This window comes from Fukomys damarensis, unplaced genomic scaffold (genome assembly GCF_012274545.1).
Source record: "Fukomys damarensis isolate Sample0158 unplaced genomic scaffold, DMR_v1.0_HiC HiC_scaffold_30, whole genome shotgun sequence".
Lineage (NCBI taxonomy): Eukaryota > Metazoa > Chordata > Mammalia > Rodentia > Bathyergidae > Fukomys > Fukomys damarensis.
The window spans coordinates 3,434,901-3,450,778 of record NW_022900942.1 but is presented as its reverse complement, the minus strand read 5'-3'; the positions used below and the strand labels follow the sequence as shown (position 1 = coordinate 3,450,778).

Genomic DNA, 15,878 nt, shown 5'->3' with positions numbered 1-15,878 from the left:
AATGTGAAGACAGCGTGTCTGATATTGAGGACAAAACAGAGAATGAAAATAAAGAGAATGACAATGGCTGGGTTGGAGGGCACAAGGAGATGGCTCTCTTGCAATATGGAAGTGGTCCAAGGGAAAAAGTGTGAATGAGGAGGGAGGGAAAGGGAAATAATTAGAATACAGATATGCCCCGTGCAGGAACATAGCAAGCTCCCTTAATGTAAACATTATAAAGCATAACATTAGCTAAGGTTATTAATATGCCCAATAATGAAAACTTTGATAGGGGAATTAGAGGAGGAGGAGGGAGTGGAAGGGACGATAGGGCTTTAAAAGTATCACACAAGCTGAGGTATGAACTTGAAACCACTCCCCAAGATGATTGTAAACTGCATTAACTGCAAACATGTGGTAATAAAATAAAAATTAAAAACACCCAATATTAATAACTTCATGACAAAATAGTAGAGATGGCAGAAAATATGGAGGTATACTTCTTGGAGATGGGGAAGGGGATCACACGAAAGTGTGAGGGGACAAGACAGAGCGGGAAGGAAAGGGTATTAAAGGATCAACTATGTATTTCACAAAAACCAATGTAGTTATGTATGGCAAATGTAACTGTTAAATTAATAATGAAAATATAATTCCATGGTTCAAAAAGTAAAATTGTCCTAAATTACAAAATTTCTGCACAGCAAACACAATCATACACACAGTGAAGAGTCGACCTGTGGAATGGGAAAAAAATTTTGCCAGCTCTTGATCCAAGAAAAGACTAATATCTAGAAAAAACAAATAATTCAAAACTAAATCCTCCCCCCAAAAACAAGTGACCATGTCAAAAGTGATAAATGAACTGAATACTCATTTCTCAAAGGAAACAGTAAAAAAATGTCCGATAAGTAGATGAAAAAGTATATCAATTTCAGCCATATGGAAATATAAATCAAATTAATTTAGAGTCTAACTTGCTCTCAGAAGAATGAACATGATTAAGTAAATCACAAGAACTGAAAAATGCTGGTAAGGATGTGGTGGAAAAGGAACATTTGTAAATTGTTGGTAAGAATGGCTGCAGCAACCAGTATGGAAATAAGAATGGTGGTCCTTCAAAGAACTAAAAGTATGAATTGCATTTGATCCAGGGATACATCTGCTGGTTAAGTGCCTTAGGTTTATTCCCCACTACCACAAAACAAAGCAAAACAAAACAACAACAACAAAAAAAAAAAAAGAAAAAGAAAGTGAAGGTCAAAATAGATGCCAACTGACACACAAATGGATAAAGAAAACGTTTTGTGTACTTAATGAGATTTACTCACCACAAAGAATAATGAATTCATATCATTTGTAAGAAAATGAAGGTATCTTGATTCCACAGTGTTGAGTGACATAAGTCAGATGCAGAAGCTTAAAGAGTGCATGGATTGTCTTATATGAGAAACCCAGAATATAAATAAATTATACAGTAAAATAAAGAAGACAGGGTAGGACTCAGGGAGGCAGAATATTTTATAATAGAGATGGGGATCAGTAGAAGTGGAAGTTAGGAGAGAAGAGAAGGCAGAAAAAGGGGAGTGAAACAATCAAAATACATTTACAGAGAAATATTTATACATCCATCCAACCATACACACATACATGTGTACCCCAAACTTGTAATTATTATGTATTTCAAACATACACCAATAATAATCTAACTGAAGTCACAATATAATGATTGCTAAAATAGCAACAAAGATTCAGAATTAAATGGAAAGCACCTAGTGTAGTATAGTATATTAAGGTTCTTGGACTTTCTGACATGTAAAAGTTGCTCAGCTATTTGTTGATTGAACCAGTAGTGAAACTTCACTATATTTGGTGGCCCATATGCAGTATGTGGCAATATCTCATCCCCAGTAGTGACAACCAAAATTCTAAAGATATATCCAAGAATCCATTAGAAATAAAATTGTCCTTAAAGTTTGCAGCCTGCATAGAGCGAGAGAGGGGGAAACGAGTAAATTGCAAATAGCGTCATTCCTATGTACCTAGTTTCTAAGTTTGGGCAAATTGCTTACTTGCCTGAGCTCCATTTCTGAAAATATGGAAGGCAGTCATAAAAGTATTGATCACATTGAATATATATATATTTTAATTGAGTTTATTAGTACATTTTAGGTATACAGTACAGTTGCATTCATCATTGGGATCTTGTACCTTTACATGACAGGTCTTGGTTCGCATTTTTTTCCCTTGTCCCTGCCCTCCCTTCACCCCCTCCTCCCCTCCGCCTTTACAAACATTTTATTTCCATTGTTTCATTTTCTCATATCTTTTTCTTTTCACTTATTACCTTTCCCCTACCCTTCCCACTTTCCCTACACCTTTACCCTTTTCTTCCTATTTCACATTGTCAGTTATCTCATTAGGACCTTATGTACTATTATAGTTTTTCATACCAGAGAAACCATTTGGTATTTACACATGTGTGACATTTTTTTCACTTAGGAGTATATCCTCAATATGTATCCATTTTCTTAAGAATGAATCTAATTTCTCATTCTTATGGCTGAGTCATATTCCATTTTATAGAATAACCACATCTTCATTATTCACTTTCCAAATGGGTGGGCAAATGGGCTGTTTCCAAGTTTTAGCTATTACAAACTGTACCGCTGTAAACATAGGTGCACATATACCACTGTGATATGATACTTTTAATTCTTTTGGAAAGCTACCCAGCAGAGGGATGGCTGGGTCAAATGGAACCTCTAGTCCCCCAGCTCTTTGAGGTATCTCCATATTGATTTCCATAGTGGTTGCACCAGTCTGCTTTTAAGTTCAGTTTTTGTTTGCTCGGTTATATTTTAAGAGATGGACTTTGCTATGTTGCCCATGCTTATTATAAACTCCTGGGCTCTAGTGATCCTTCCACCTCAGGCTTCTGATTATCTGGGATTGCAAATGCATGTTGCCATACCAACTATAATGGGTTTTTATGAATCAATAAGAGTATATTTATAAAGTAATAGTCTTGGGGCAGCATGCACAAAAAGATCTAAGTACATCTCTTATACTTGTAAAACATCTTATAAGTGAAGGACTAAATTAGCTCATAATGTGTGCTTTAAATATGCATGTTCTAATTGTTTTTGCAAAAGCATCTTGAAGGCAGATAATTTATTAACATGGTTTTATATTCCAAAGATCACAGTTCTTGGTGTAAAGAAGAACAGCAATTTCCTGGAGATGGCAGGGGGTGTGCTTCTAACACTTGTCAAGGCTTTGAGAACTTATGGTGGTCGAGATAAATGTTCCAGGGCAAGATTGGGAAGTAAACTTCAACATGGCACTGGAATAACATGCTAGAAAATTAGGTCCCTGGAAATTTTCAGAGTTTATGGAGAAGGAGTAATGAAGATTGGATTCCCTTGACTTTTAACGTGATCTCTTGAGAACAGAGTATTTGCAGGAAATAAACATTTTTTTTTGCACACACACACCCACACACATGCATGCACCCAAATGTTCCACAGGGGAAAGATGTACCCAGGGGTTGGAGTAATAAGAGAGGCAAATGTGTGCTTAATGATAAGTGCTAAAAAGTGTTCTATATATCCACTCTGCTATTGTCCTTAAAATATGGACATTATTATTTCTTTCAAACTCCTCAATCTTTCTCAGGGGGCAGTGCCTTTACTTGCTCTGCCTGTCTTGTCTAGAGACAGAGTTCAATTCTTCACCTTCACCTGTTCGGGGAGGAGCTAGGACTTCCGTAGAAAGATCTTCCTCTCAGACTTCTCACCTAGGTGAGTGGGTAAACAGGTGCTTGTGAGATGTTCAGAGAATAGAAGCCAGCAATTTTACCTAAGCATCCTGCTAACTAAACCATTCAAGCTTTCAGCTGAGACATTGCAGATTGTAGGGTCATTCCCTCACTTGATTGGTTGATTAATCAATTAGTTAATCAATTAATTAATGTATAAATTAATAATATTAGACTGTCAAGCACCATTTGCATTCAGCAGCAATCTCATTGTTGACAATAAAATGAATGTCATGGAAGCACAATTATATTAGGGACTGGAGAGGTGATATCATTCCTTAAATGTAAAACCAGGAAATGCAATCCTCATTACTCCTTCTGCTTAAACTCTTATAATTTCCAGGTACCTGATTTTCTAGCATGTTATTTCCAACTATCCTTGCAATTAGCAGGAGCACAGAATTTGGGCATTAAAAATGAAGGGATATTTCACTTAAGAGTATGGATTCAATGCGCATCCATTTAGCCATAAAAATATCTAATTTCTCATTCTTTATGGCTGAGTGGTCCTTCATTTTATTAACAAACAAACAAACACATTTTCCTTATCCAGTCTCCAGTTTATAGGTAATTGGGCTGTTTCCAAGTTTTAGCTTTTGCAAATTGTAATAAGGATAAAAAATGTATAATAGATCATGTGAAATAGGAAGGAAAGGTACAAAGGGGAAGGGGAAATGTGAGGGGTAGGGGAAAAGGAAGAAGAGAAAGGAATAACTATGAGAATAGGAAAAAATTGCAACAAAGTCTTTGTAAATAGAGAGCAGTGGAGGGGTGGAATGGAGGGCAGGAGAATGGGGAAAAATAAGAACCAAGATATATTATGTAAAGGTACAAATTCCCAATAATGAATGTCAGCATATTGTATACCTAAAATGTACCAATAAAATTAATGAATTAAAAAAATGTAGGGATAGACAAATGAGAACATTGCCTTTTTATTTGTAAGACTGGGCATATTTGAGCTCCATTCAGATGAGGAAGACACAGACTAATAGATCTGTTGCAAACACTACCTTTTAACAAGATCTCCTGTGTCATACATACTCTAGTATTTCTCATGCTGTAACATGTTTAAAAATTACTAATAGGAAGAATAGAGGAAATACCCATCAGCTTCACTTTTCAATGATTTTTGACTCATGAGGGTAAATATGTCTACGAGTTTTTAAAATGTTGACCTTCTCTACAGTGAATATTTTGTGGGAATTCTTTTCCTTTTCTTGGATGATAGACTGTTACAGCCATTTTTACAGCATTATTTCCAAATTAATAATTGGATTTTTGCCGAATTCTATGCTAGGTATTTTGTTCCTTCATGTAGATGTAAATGTATTTGGAGGGAATGTATTAAAATTTATAAATTATGTTTCATAAAAGACACTAAATGTTGTATATTGTTTCTGTTATTGCTTGTTAAATGTGAAAATTTCTGCATCATTGAAACACATAAATCACTTGTTATGCATGTTGCAAATTTGCTTTCATTTCTCTATTATTTCCTATCATTCCTTACTGTGTCTTGTGTGTTTTTAGTAATTAGATTTAAAGGTTGCATTTATTTCTAAAGATTCCATCACTTTCATTCATATTTTCATGGACTCTTTATCATTTGTTAAAATGACCATTTGTCATATGCATATAAGAATCTTTATGTCTTTATATAAAGTGAAATTACACTTTTGTATCCTTTTTACTCCCAGCACTTTAAAGATTCACTTGTAATTTATTTCCAGTTCTTTGTCAATTGAACTTTGAACGAGTGCCTCATACTGATATCCTTAAATTGTTACTATTTCACACCTTAAAGTAAAGTTAGTGTTAGATGTTAATTACATTTTATTTCCTACATATTGCAACCACTGCAATCAATTACATTCTCACTGCCACTTTAGTTCCTTAGAGTCCTACTTTCTATTAAGACAGCTTTCTATCTTATACACAAACTGTTGCTCATGCACTTTTGGTTTTTGCTCATGCACTTTTTAGGCAGATGTATGAAGAGACTTCACGAATTTTCTTTATGCCAGCTCTGTTTATTTGCTAGCTTGTATCTCCTTACCTTGAAGTATCTCCTCTGACCTAGTGTAATGTTTAGTTATTTTGATGACTATATCACTTTTATTAACATGTTTTAAAATATTAATATATATTTATGTTAACCTTTCCACTTTTGATGGTCATTGATATTTCTTCTCTAAATTACTACTGTAAAATCAATCTACAATGATTTCTGCAAAGATATTTGGGGATTGTTCATTTAAAACTCGTTCTCAGCCGAATATAGTTTGTCAGTTAGGGACCACTGAGAGGTAACTGGAGACAGTTTTGACTGTGCCACTAGGAAGTGTTGAGTAAGGGAGGTGATGCTGTTAAACTTTTTGCTGTAGCCAAGACAGCCCCACCAGGAGTGTTCCATCAAGTTCAGAGTGTCAATAGTTCCCTGAGGGAGGAAACTTGAGTTGAAGATTATCTGCATTTTGAAATAATAGCTTTCTTTAAAATTTTCTTATGAAATTGTAGTACTAATTTTCCTGCCAGGAAAATTAGAGCATACACCTTCTGGTTCACATCTAAAATGTTCAACCCCTTAGTGCAGTAAGTCTTTGTGTTTTTGCACGCTGATGGGTATGGAAGAGATTTCCTCCTTTTTCCTGAAATGACATCTTGATTTCAGGAATGTTCATGTACCCATTCACCATTTTGACTTGTCTGTTTTGTTATATTTCCACTTCAACGTTTGTCAGTGTTTCATATGAGTTTTGAAGATTATTGTTTTACATTTGACTTGGGGGAGAATATTTTTAGTCATGTAAAGCTTTAAATTTCAGACTGTCTTCTTACTTCTGATTATCTGACTTTATTCAAGATCATTTCACCCACTCATACAATTAAAAATTTCACAGTGTAACCAAATATTCAGTATTATTAACATACAGTACTAAATTTTTAATTAAAACATTTAATTAGATGAAATTGTTAATTATTATTTATTATCATATACTTTGTACATGTGTCAACTTATCACTGTTCACCTCATATTTTGCACAATTTAAAGATGATAAAATAAGACTGCACACAAAGGCATCTATAATTGTTTAGATGTGTTCCTTCATATGAAATCCTTTTCTTCTCTAACAAAATCTTTTTATATGCTTAAAAAGAGTTTTATGCAGTTTTTGAACACTTATTCTCTATTTCCATAATGAGGTCTTTAATTTACCTGATTTTCTATGAGATACTTGACCTAGGGAACCAGATTCCCTCTCCTCTAAAGAGATCCTCATTGCTGGCTTTGGGGTTACTCTCCAAGCTTTTCCAACTAAACTGAAGTATAACCTATGTGTTAAATGCCTGAATACACTTAGGCAGAATGCCTAATTCATTTAATAACTGAGTATATGCTATGTATCATGTCAGTGGAACTGATATTATTATATTACTCTATGTGTTCATATTTGCCTATTATCAATTCATCTTGTTGTCATTAAATTATTGTTATATCTTCTTTGACATGACTTGATTTTCCATTCAATTTAGAGTTATTTGAAATCCCTGTGTTTAAAATGATTCTACTCTTTTGACACTTCTTTAAAATCTCTTTTCCTTTAAATGTGTTCTATATAATCAGCATACATTCATATAACACTGTGAAAATAAAAAGATCACTAAAGTATGTGAAATGCATGTTCAGTTTTACTTTGCATTAATTCAGCTAAGAAAGAGGACATTGAAATAGATGTATATGTGATGTTATTTCTTTATGCCTTATATCACATAGAGAATATTATTTGATGTAAAGATTACGGTCATCATGTTTTGTGCAGTATTTTGTAGATACGATGAGTAGAGCTCTTTATATGTTGGACAAAATTCAAGTCCAGGAATAGAATGTGCCATTGGGATCATAAATAAAAGAATCCTTCATAGATGTAGAGGGTAAAACAGTGGCTGCTGGGGACTAGGAATGATATAGGATAGAAGGGAATGGAGACGTGCTGGTTAGCAGATACAGGGGTGATACACATCTTGATAGGAGGAATTACTTCTAATATTCTGTAGTACAGCAGGGCACCTATGGCATTGGTTACAATTCATTGGGTTATTTATTCCCAAATAGCTGCTGAGATAATATTTTTTTCCAATACAAAGAAATAAGTGCTTAAAGTGATGGAAATGTCACTTACTCTGATGTAATAATTACATTTTATATACATGCATTAAAATATCACACTGCACTCCCTAAATGTGCACAGCTGTCAGGCATTGATGAAAAAACTACAAATCATAGAGATCAGAACCCAATGCCTAAGAATAACAAAGAGAGGGGCCACAGGAGAAAAGCATGGCAGAGAGCTCCCTCATCTGCTATCGCATCATGTGAAAACCATTTGATCAACTAACTGTAGAAGGTTGCAGGAAACACAATTCCTCGGCATTCTTGTGAAAAAGGCAAGAAAACATTTTTCTCTTCTATGTGCTTTTTCTGTGAATTGTTAACTTATTCTCTAATCTCACTGATATATTTTGCGGTATTAGATCTGTATATTTCATGATGTCAAATATATTGTTACATTTGTCTTTCTGATAAATTTATTTGTAAACTTTTATTGTTTATTATTTTTTCTGGGCATGAAGAAGATACATGAAAATTGGAATGCTGCCAGAAACAGGGATGCTTTTCCTTCCTACTATCTCTTAGGGACCCTCTGAGCTTATTAGAACTTTCCCCCTTCTTTGGTCTGTTTATCTCCATTCCTTGTATTTGCTTCTTAAAACATAAGGCAAATGATAGTCATGAAAAAATGGAGCTATATATGATGGAAGAAAAGTGAACTGGATATCATTTCTACATTTCTTAGAAGAAAGTTAATTTGATAATGATAGTTTGCCTTGTATACATTTATTTTTAATGATGCAGTCAGGAATGAGAAAAGTATGGAATGAAGACATTGTGCTGTATCTGTACAAGGACTACGTGTGTGTACATGTGTGCGTGCATGCGTGTGTGTGTGCGTGTATGTGTAATGAGGGATACAAGCATATTTCAGAGAAAGAATGGCCTCAATATGTAGAAAGTTTTCAATTTACTGTATAATAATTTGACTTGAAATGTTTCAACTTAATAATGATGGAAAAATGATAAGCTTTTCATTGAAACAGTGCTTGAACTTTGAATTGTGATCTTCCCCCAGGGTGGTTATGTTGTGTGACACTCTTTCACGATGCTGTACACTGACCATGAGCTCTAGTCCCACTGAGCCACCTCATCAGGAAGGTGAGCATCTAATGCTGTGGAGCACACTGTGCTGCTAACCTAAGATGTTCGGTAAGTTAGACCCATGACATGCACTTTGAAGTGTGATATTTTCAACATACAAGGACTTTATCAAGTTATTTATTGGTACTGGGGATCAAACTCAGGTCCTTGCACTTGCGAGGCAGTCACCAGAACCGCTGAGCTAAATCCCCAGCCCTGCATCTTAATTTTAAAAATGGCTGACTTCTTTTTTTTTTAAATTTTATTGAGTTTATTGGTACATTTTAGGGATACAGTACAGTTACATTCATTGTTGGGATCATGTACCTCTACATGGCAAGTCTTGATTCTTATTTTTTCCCCTTACTTCTGCCCTCCCTTCATCCCCTCCTCCTCTCCCCATCTACAAACACTTAATTTTCATCTTTGCATTCTCTCACATTTTTTCTTTTCCCTTTTTTGTTCTTCCCCTATGCATCACACCTTCCCTACACCTTTAGCTTCTTTCTTCCAATTTCTAAATGTCAGTAATCTTATTAGAATCTTATGCATTGTTGCAGAATATTCACAACAGGGAAACTGTTTGGTATTTACACATGTGGGACTTATTTATTTCACTTAGGAGTATATCTTCAATATGTATCCATTTTCCTATGAATGAATCTATTCTCTCGCTCTTTATGGCTGAGTAATATTCCATTTTATAGAAAAACCACAACTTCTTTATCCAGTTTCCAACGGATGGGCAAATAGGCTGTTTCCAAGATTTAGCTATTACAAACTGTGCCGCTATAAACATGGGTGCACATACTTCTCTGTGATATGATTCTTTTAGTTCTCTTGGAAAGATACCCAACAGAGGGATGGCTGGGTCAAATGGAACCTCCAGTCCAAGCTCTTTGAGGTATCTCCATATTGATTTCCATAGTGGTTGCACTAGTCTGCACTCCCACCAACAATGGAGGAGGGTTCCTTTCTCCCCACAACCCCGCCAACATTTGTTATTGTGTGATTTCTTGATAGCAGCCATTCTTTGTGGGGTGAGGTGGAATCTCAGTGTTGTTTTCATCTGCATCTCTCGAATGACCAGTGATGTGGAACATTTTTTCATATATTTTCTTGCTGCTTTCACTTCTTTGTATGAGAAATGTCTGTTCATTTCGGATGCCCATTTTTGAATCGGGTCTTTATATTTGGGGGGACTGATTGTTTTGAGTTCTTTATATATCCTTGATAATAGTCCTTTGTCTGAGGAACAGCTGGTAAAAATTTTTTCCCACATTGTAGATTGTCTCTTAGTTCTGCTAATGGTTTCTTTTGAAGTACAGAAGCTTTTTAGTAATATGAGATCCCAGTTGTTGATTCTATCTGCTAGTTCCCGTGCTACTGAGGATTTGTTCATAAAGTCTTTTCCTATACCAATGTCTTCCAGAGTTCTGCCTAACTTACCTTCCAGCAAGTTTAATGTTTCTGTTTTAATATTTAGATCTTTAATCCATTTGGATTTTAATTTAGTGCATGGCAAAAGATAAGGGTCTAATTTTAATCTGTGGCAGGTTGACATCCAGTTTTTCCAACACCATTTATTAAAGAGGCTATCTTTCCTCCACTGAGGATGGTCAGCTCCTTTGTCAAAGATGAGGTAGCTGAGTACATCTGCAAAAAATGGCTGACTTCTAAAGGGTGATTCATAATACAGAGACCATACCGCAAGACAACAAATCAAATTCAAGGGAAAATTTTGCAGCTAACCTAATATAATACAAAGGCAAAACCACTGGGCACAATGGTTTTGCCTTCACATTTCAGCAGGAATAAGGCCTTCTTTCCTCAACATTTTAATACAATTTAAAGTACAGTTTAATTTAGTGTAATTTAAAATATAGTTTAAAATAGGTATATATTTATGGTACACATGATTAATTTGATACATGTACACAATGTGTGTTGAACAAATCAGGGCAACTAATATCTCCAACTTCTCAATCATTCTTTTTGTGTTGGGAAACTTCAGATTCATCTACTTTTTTTATAATGCCTTAAATTGCTGTAGATTATAGCTAAACTCCTGTGCTATAGAATATCAGCACTAACTTCTTGTAACTAAAGGCATTTCAATGCCCCTTGTCTACCTCCGTCTGTCTCTCCTGAGGCTTACACTTCCCAAAGTCTAGTGACCATTTTTCTACTCCCTTCCTGTATAAGATAAAGTTTTTTACTATTCATAAGTGAAGTACCCACTTATTTTTCCATTCTTGGCTTTTTAAAAATTTAACATAATTTTTTTGGTATTCCCACAAATAGCAAAATTTCATTCATTCTATGACTGATTGGCATTCTGTTGTGTTCTTTATACATTCTTGCATTGATGAATACATAATCTTCATCTATTGATGAACAGCTCAATTGATTTTATATCTTGGTGGATATAAAAAGGGCTGCAAGAAACATAGCAAAGAAGGGCTTTCTTTTTTTTTCTTTGTTTGTTTCTTTTTTTTTTTTTGGTACCAGGGATTGAACTTGGGTCCTTGTGCTTGCAAGGCAGGCCACCGAACCGCTGAGCTAAATCCCCGGCCCCAAGAAGGGTTTTCTTTATATATAATTTCACTTCTATTGAATATAAATACAGCAGACCATCTTTTCTTTTTTTTTGAGACAGGGTCTCACTATGTAGTTGAGACTGACCTGGAACTCACTTTGTAGCCCAGGCTGGTCTCAAACTCACAGTGAACCTCCTGCCTCAGCCTCCCGAGTGCTAGAATTACAGGCATGTGCCACCACACCTGGCCAGCAGACCATCTTCTGAGACATTCACCATTCTCCTTTTAAAAATTAAAATTTTTACATCTTTCTTATTTACTTCTCAAAAGATCCTTATGAATTAGTTGCCATTATTATTACATTTTACCACTAAAGAAATTAAGATTAAAATGCTTATACTATGCAAGAAAAACAGATATAGTTAGTAGGACTAAGATTGTTCAGTTCAATTTTTTTAGTTTAACTCATTTTGGATTTTAAATTATATATAATTATTGCATATACTTAAGTGGTACAATGTGATAATTTCATACATACATGCGATATGCAATGACCAAATCAGGGTAACTGTCATATTTATGGCTTTAAGCATGTGTTATTATTTGTGTTGGGAACATTCAAACTCCTCTAGTTACTTTAATATGTACAAAAATCTACTGTTGGGTGGGGGATTTAGTTCAGTGGCACCAAGATTGCCTTGTAAGTGCAAGGTCCTGAGTTGGATCCCCAGTACAAAAACAAAAATCAGAACAAAACAAAAAACCTATTGGTAATTGTAGTTACATTACTGTGCTATTGAGCACTAGAAGGAATTTTAACATCCATGTTTTTGTACCTGTTAATTAATGCCCTATTCCTCTTCCCCTCTGAGCTCCCCAGCTTCTGTTCATCACTATTCTGCTTTCAGTCTCTATGAGTCCAGGTTTTTAAATTCCACATCTGAGCCCTCTCACTCTCTCATTATTTCTGCTGTCTTGCTGGCTTTTTGTGGGTCTTGAACACCTGAAAGATATCCCCTTTCCAAGGCCTTCACACTGTCTGTTTTGTCTCCTGGACACATACTTCCCCCAGGAATATATCACCCTTGGGATCTGTGTTCTAGTGTCACCTTTTTTGCTGCTCTTGCCTGAATCCCAATTTAAAAGAAAACACCACATTAATTCTTTCAACTGCTTTCTTTTTTCCAAACATTTGCCATGATCTTCTATGTTATATAATTTTTAATTGTTCCTCATATTCTTTCTCCATAATTAGATTTTAGGGATGTTTAATTTTCTGTACTATTCACACATTATCACAAAGTTTGTGCACAAAGTTTATATTTGATAAGTATTCATCAAATGAACAAATTTCTTATTACACTTACAGAACACAGGAGGTCTTGAGGAAAGGCTGAGCACTGGAAAGTAATTTCTAAACAGACGTGGCATGATGATCACTTAAAGGGCATCAATTCATATGTGGAACATAAAAGCAATGTCTTGACTGTAAGATACAAATGATAAACATGAAAGTTAAGTAATTTATGTCTTCTCTCTCTTTCCACCCACTCTGTTTCTCTTCTCCCTCTTTCACTCACTTCCCTTCTCTTTTTCCCTCCCTCCTCCCTCTTATAGTCTAACCAACAACATGGAACCAAGTAATGAAACACAAATTTCAGAATTTCTTCTTCTGGGATTTTCAAAGGAAACAGAACTACAACCAGTTGTTTTTGGAGTTTTCCTTTCCATGTATCTAACCACTGTTATTGGAAACCTGCTCATCATCCTAGCTGTCACCTCAGATTCCCACTTGTACACACCCATGTACTTCTTCCTTTCCAACCTCTCCTTTATGGACATCTGTTTCACCTCCACAACAGTGCCAAAGATGCTGGTGAATATATACACACAGAGCAAAGTTATAACATATAAAAGCTGCATCACCCAGATGTACTTTTTTGTACTCTTTATAGGTTTGGATAACTTTCTGCTAACTGTGATGGCCTATGACCGCTATGTGGCCATCTGTCATCCCCTGCATTACAAAGTCATCATGAATGCCAATGTCTGTAGCTTGCTAGTCCTGGTATCCTGGATTGTCAATGCCCTACATGCTTTGTTACAAAGCTTACTGGTATTGCGGCTGTCTTTCTGTAAAGACTTGGAAATCCCACACTTTTTCTGTGAACTCAATCAGGTGATCCACTGTGCTTGTTCTGATACCTTTCTTAATGATGCCGTGATGTACCTAGCAGCCTTTTTAGTGACTTGTTGTCCCATTACTGGTATCCTTTACTCTTACTCTAAGATAATTTCTTCTTTACATGCAATGTCATCATCTCTTCCAAGATATAAAGCATTTTCCACATGTGCATCTCACATCTCAGTGGTCTCCTTATTTTATGGCTCTGGGCTAGGTGTGTACCTTAGTTCTGCTGTTACCCAGAACTCACACTCAACTGCAGCAGCCTCAGTGATGTACTGCATCACCACACCCATGCTGAATCCTTTCATCTACAGTCTGAGGAACAAGGACATTAAGGATGCTCTGAAAAGACTCTTTGGAAAGGCAACTAAAACATATTCATTTTCCTGATATTGATAATTGTGGGGTCAACATACCAGAACCAGAATAGACTTTAATTGTATTTTCTTCCTAAAATGTCTGCTTTAATTTAGGCTTTTCTATATAGTTCAGTTATGTAATTCATTCATTATACAGTCTTTCTCAGCTACATCTATTGCTTTCCATTTTATCATTTTCCCAACATTCCCAGTAAATTCCATCTTTGAATCATATTTAGAAATTCTCTCTTTGATAGGACATATTTTAATAACTTTTTTCTCAAATGATGTGTAGCATGCTAAACAATTTTTTTGGTAAAAATTAAGATTTGTATATCCGTGGGATAAATGTGTTGGATAATTAAAACTATATAATAATTTCATATGGGAAGAAAATGTGAAAAAACAACTTTTCACTGGTGCGTTAACATATCCAATGTACATAGCCTCCTCAAATGTCCTTGAAAATGTAGACGTTACAGCTTGTCATTAAATTGTACTCTTATCTTTGGAATCCTGTTTCTACTTCAACTCTATGCTCACAGTGTCAGCCAGATTCATTGGAAAACAGGCCCCCAAATATAACTCCTTCATCATTACCTCTAAGTGGATATTTCATACTTTAGAAAGCATGTGTGAAATGATAATGATTTATAAATGAAGTAAGGATTAGTGGCTTTTAGGGGTCAGGGACCAGGAATGGAAAGAGGTTGATGTATGTATGAAGCAGAAACACTAGGGATCAGTATATAGCAGGCAGTAGTCACATCCAGTCTACTTTTATCTACCTAACCATTCCCAGCTTTTTAATTTACAATAATCACTATTTTATATATTAAGTTCTACTTTTTCCATAAAACAAATTTCATCATATAAGAGGAAATGTTATAGTATTTTTAAAATCTGGCTTGTTTTGGCCTGAGGATCAGTGGAACAGACTGGAAGATACAAAAACAAACCCAGATGTACTCAGCTACCTCATCTTTGACAAAGGAGCTGACCATCCTCAGTGGAGGAAAGATAGCCTCTTTAATAAATGGTGTTGGAGGCCTGCCTGCCTTCCTGCGATCACCCGGCGGCGTGCCCGCGAGCTCCCAGCCTGCACGCGAGCTCCCGGCCTGCGCGACAACAGACCCAGGAAGGCCCCAAACACCCCGGAAGGGGTTTCTTCAGCTGCCTGCCTGCCTGCCTGCCTGCGATCACCCGGCGGCGTGCGCATGAGCTCCCAGCCTGTGTGTGAGCTCCTGGCCTGCGCGACAACAGACCCAGGAAGGCCCCAAAGACTCCGGAGGGGGTTTCTTCAGCTGCCTGCCTGCCTGCCTGCCTGCGATCACCCGGCAGCGTGCGCGCGAGCTCCCGGCCTGTGTGTGAGCTCCTGGCCTGCCCAACAACAGACCCAGGAAGGAAGGTAGCCACGCGGGCGCCCTTGAAACACCCACATGACACCCCCCTCCCATTCTCAAAACTCCTGATTGGGCCAGTCCTTAGACCAACTCTGCAGAGGCATAGGTTCCCATGAAGGGTAGTTTTCTGAGCTCCCAACTTTGAACATCTTTAAAGAAAGGGCAGGGGAAACCTGTAATAGAACTGAGTGGAGTTCAACCCTGAGGGTAAGGAAACTGAAGTTAGGCCTTGTAGATTGTGTTCAGTCTCAGTCGTGAGGAACAGCCATTGGCTAGCTAAGACCAGGGGATTGGGTTCCGCATATGGCTGTGCATGTGGTATAATATGA

At 36.3% G+C, this 15,878-nt stretch overlaps 1 protein-coding gene across 1 annotated transcript; it reads left to right on the top strand.

Annotated features, from left to right (window-relative positions):
- Positions 1-13,229: 13,229 nt before the first annotated feature.
- On the top strand, positions 13,230-14,177 carry LOC104851108 (putative olfactory receptor 7A2). The gene has a single exon (XM_010608266.1). The coding sequence runs from the start codon at positions 13,230-13,232 to the stop codon at positions 14,175-14,177; it is 948 nt and encodes a 315-aa protein (XP_010606568.1).
- Positions 14,178-15,878: the final 1,701 nt, after the last annotated feature.

Bases quoted from the DNA above. Each gene is read 5' to 3' on its own strand.
- LOC104851108 (XM_010608266.1), top strand. From the start codon at position 13,230: ATGGAACCAAGTAATGAAACACAAATTTCAGAATTTCTTCTTCTGGGA.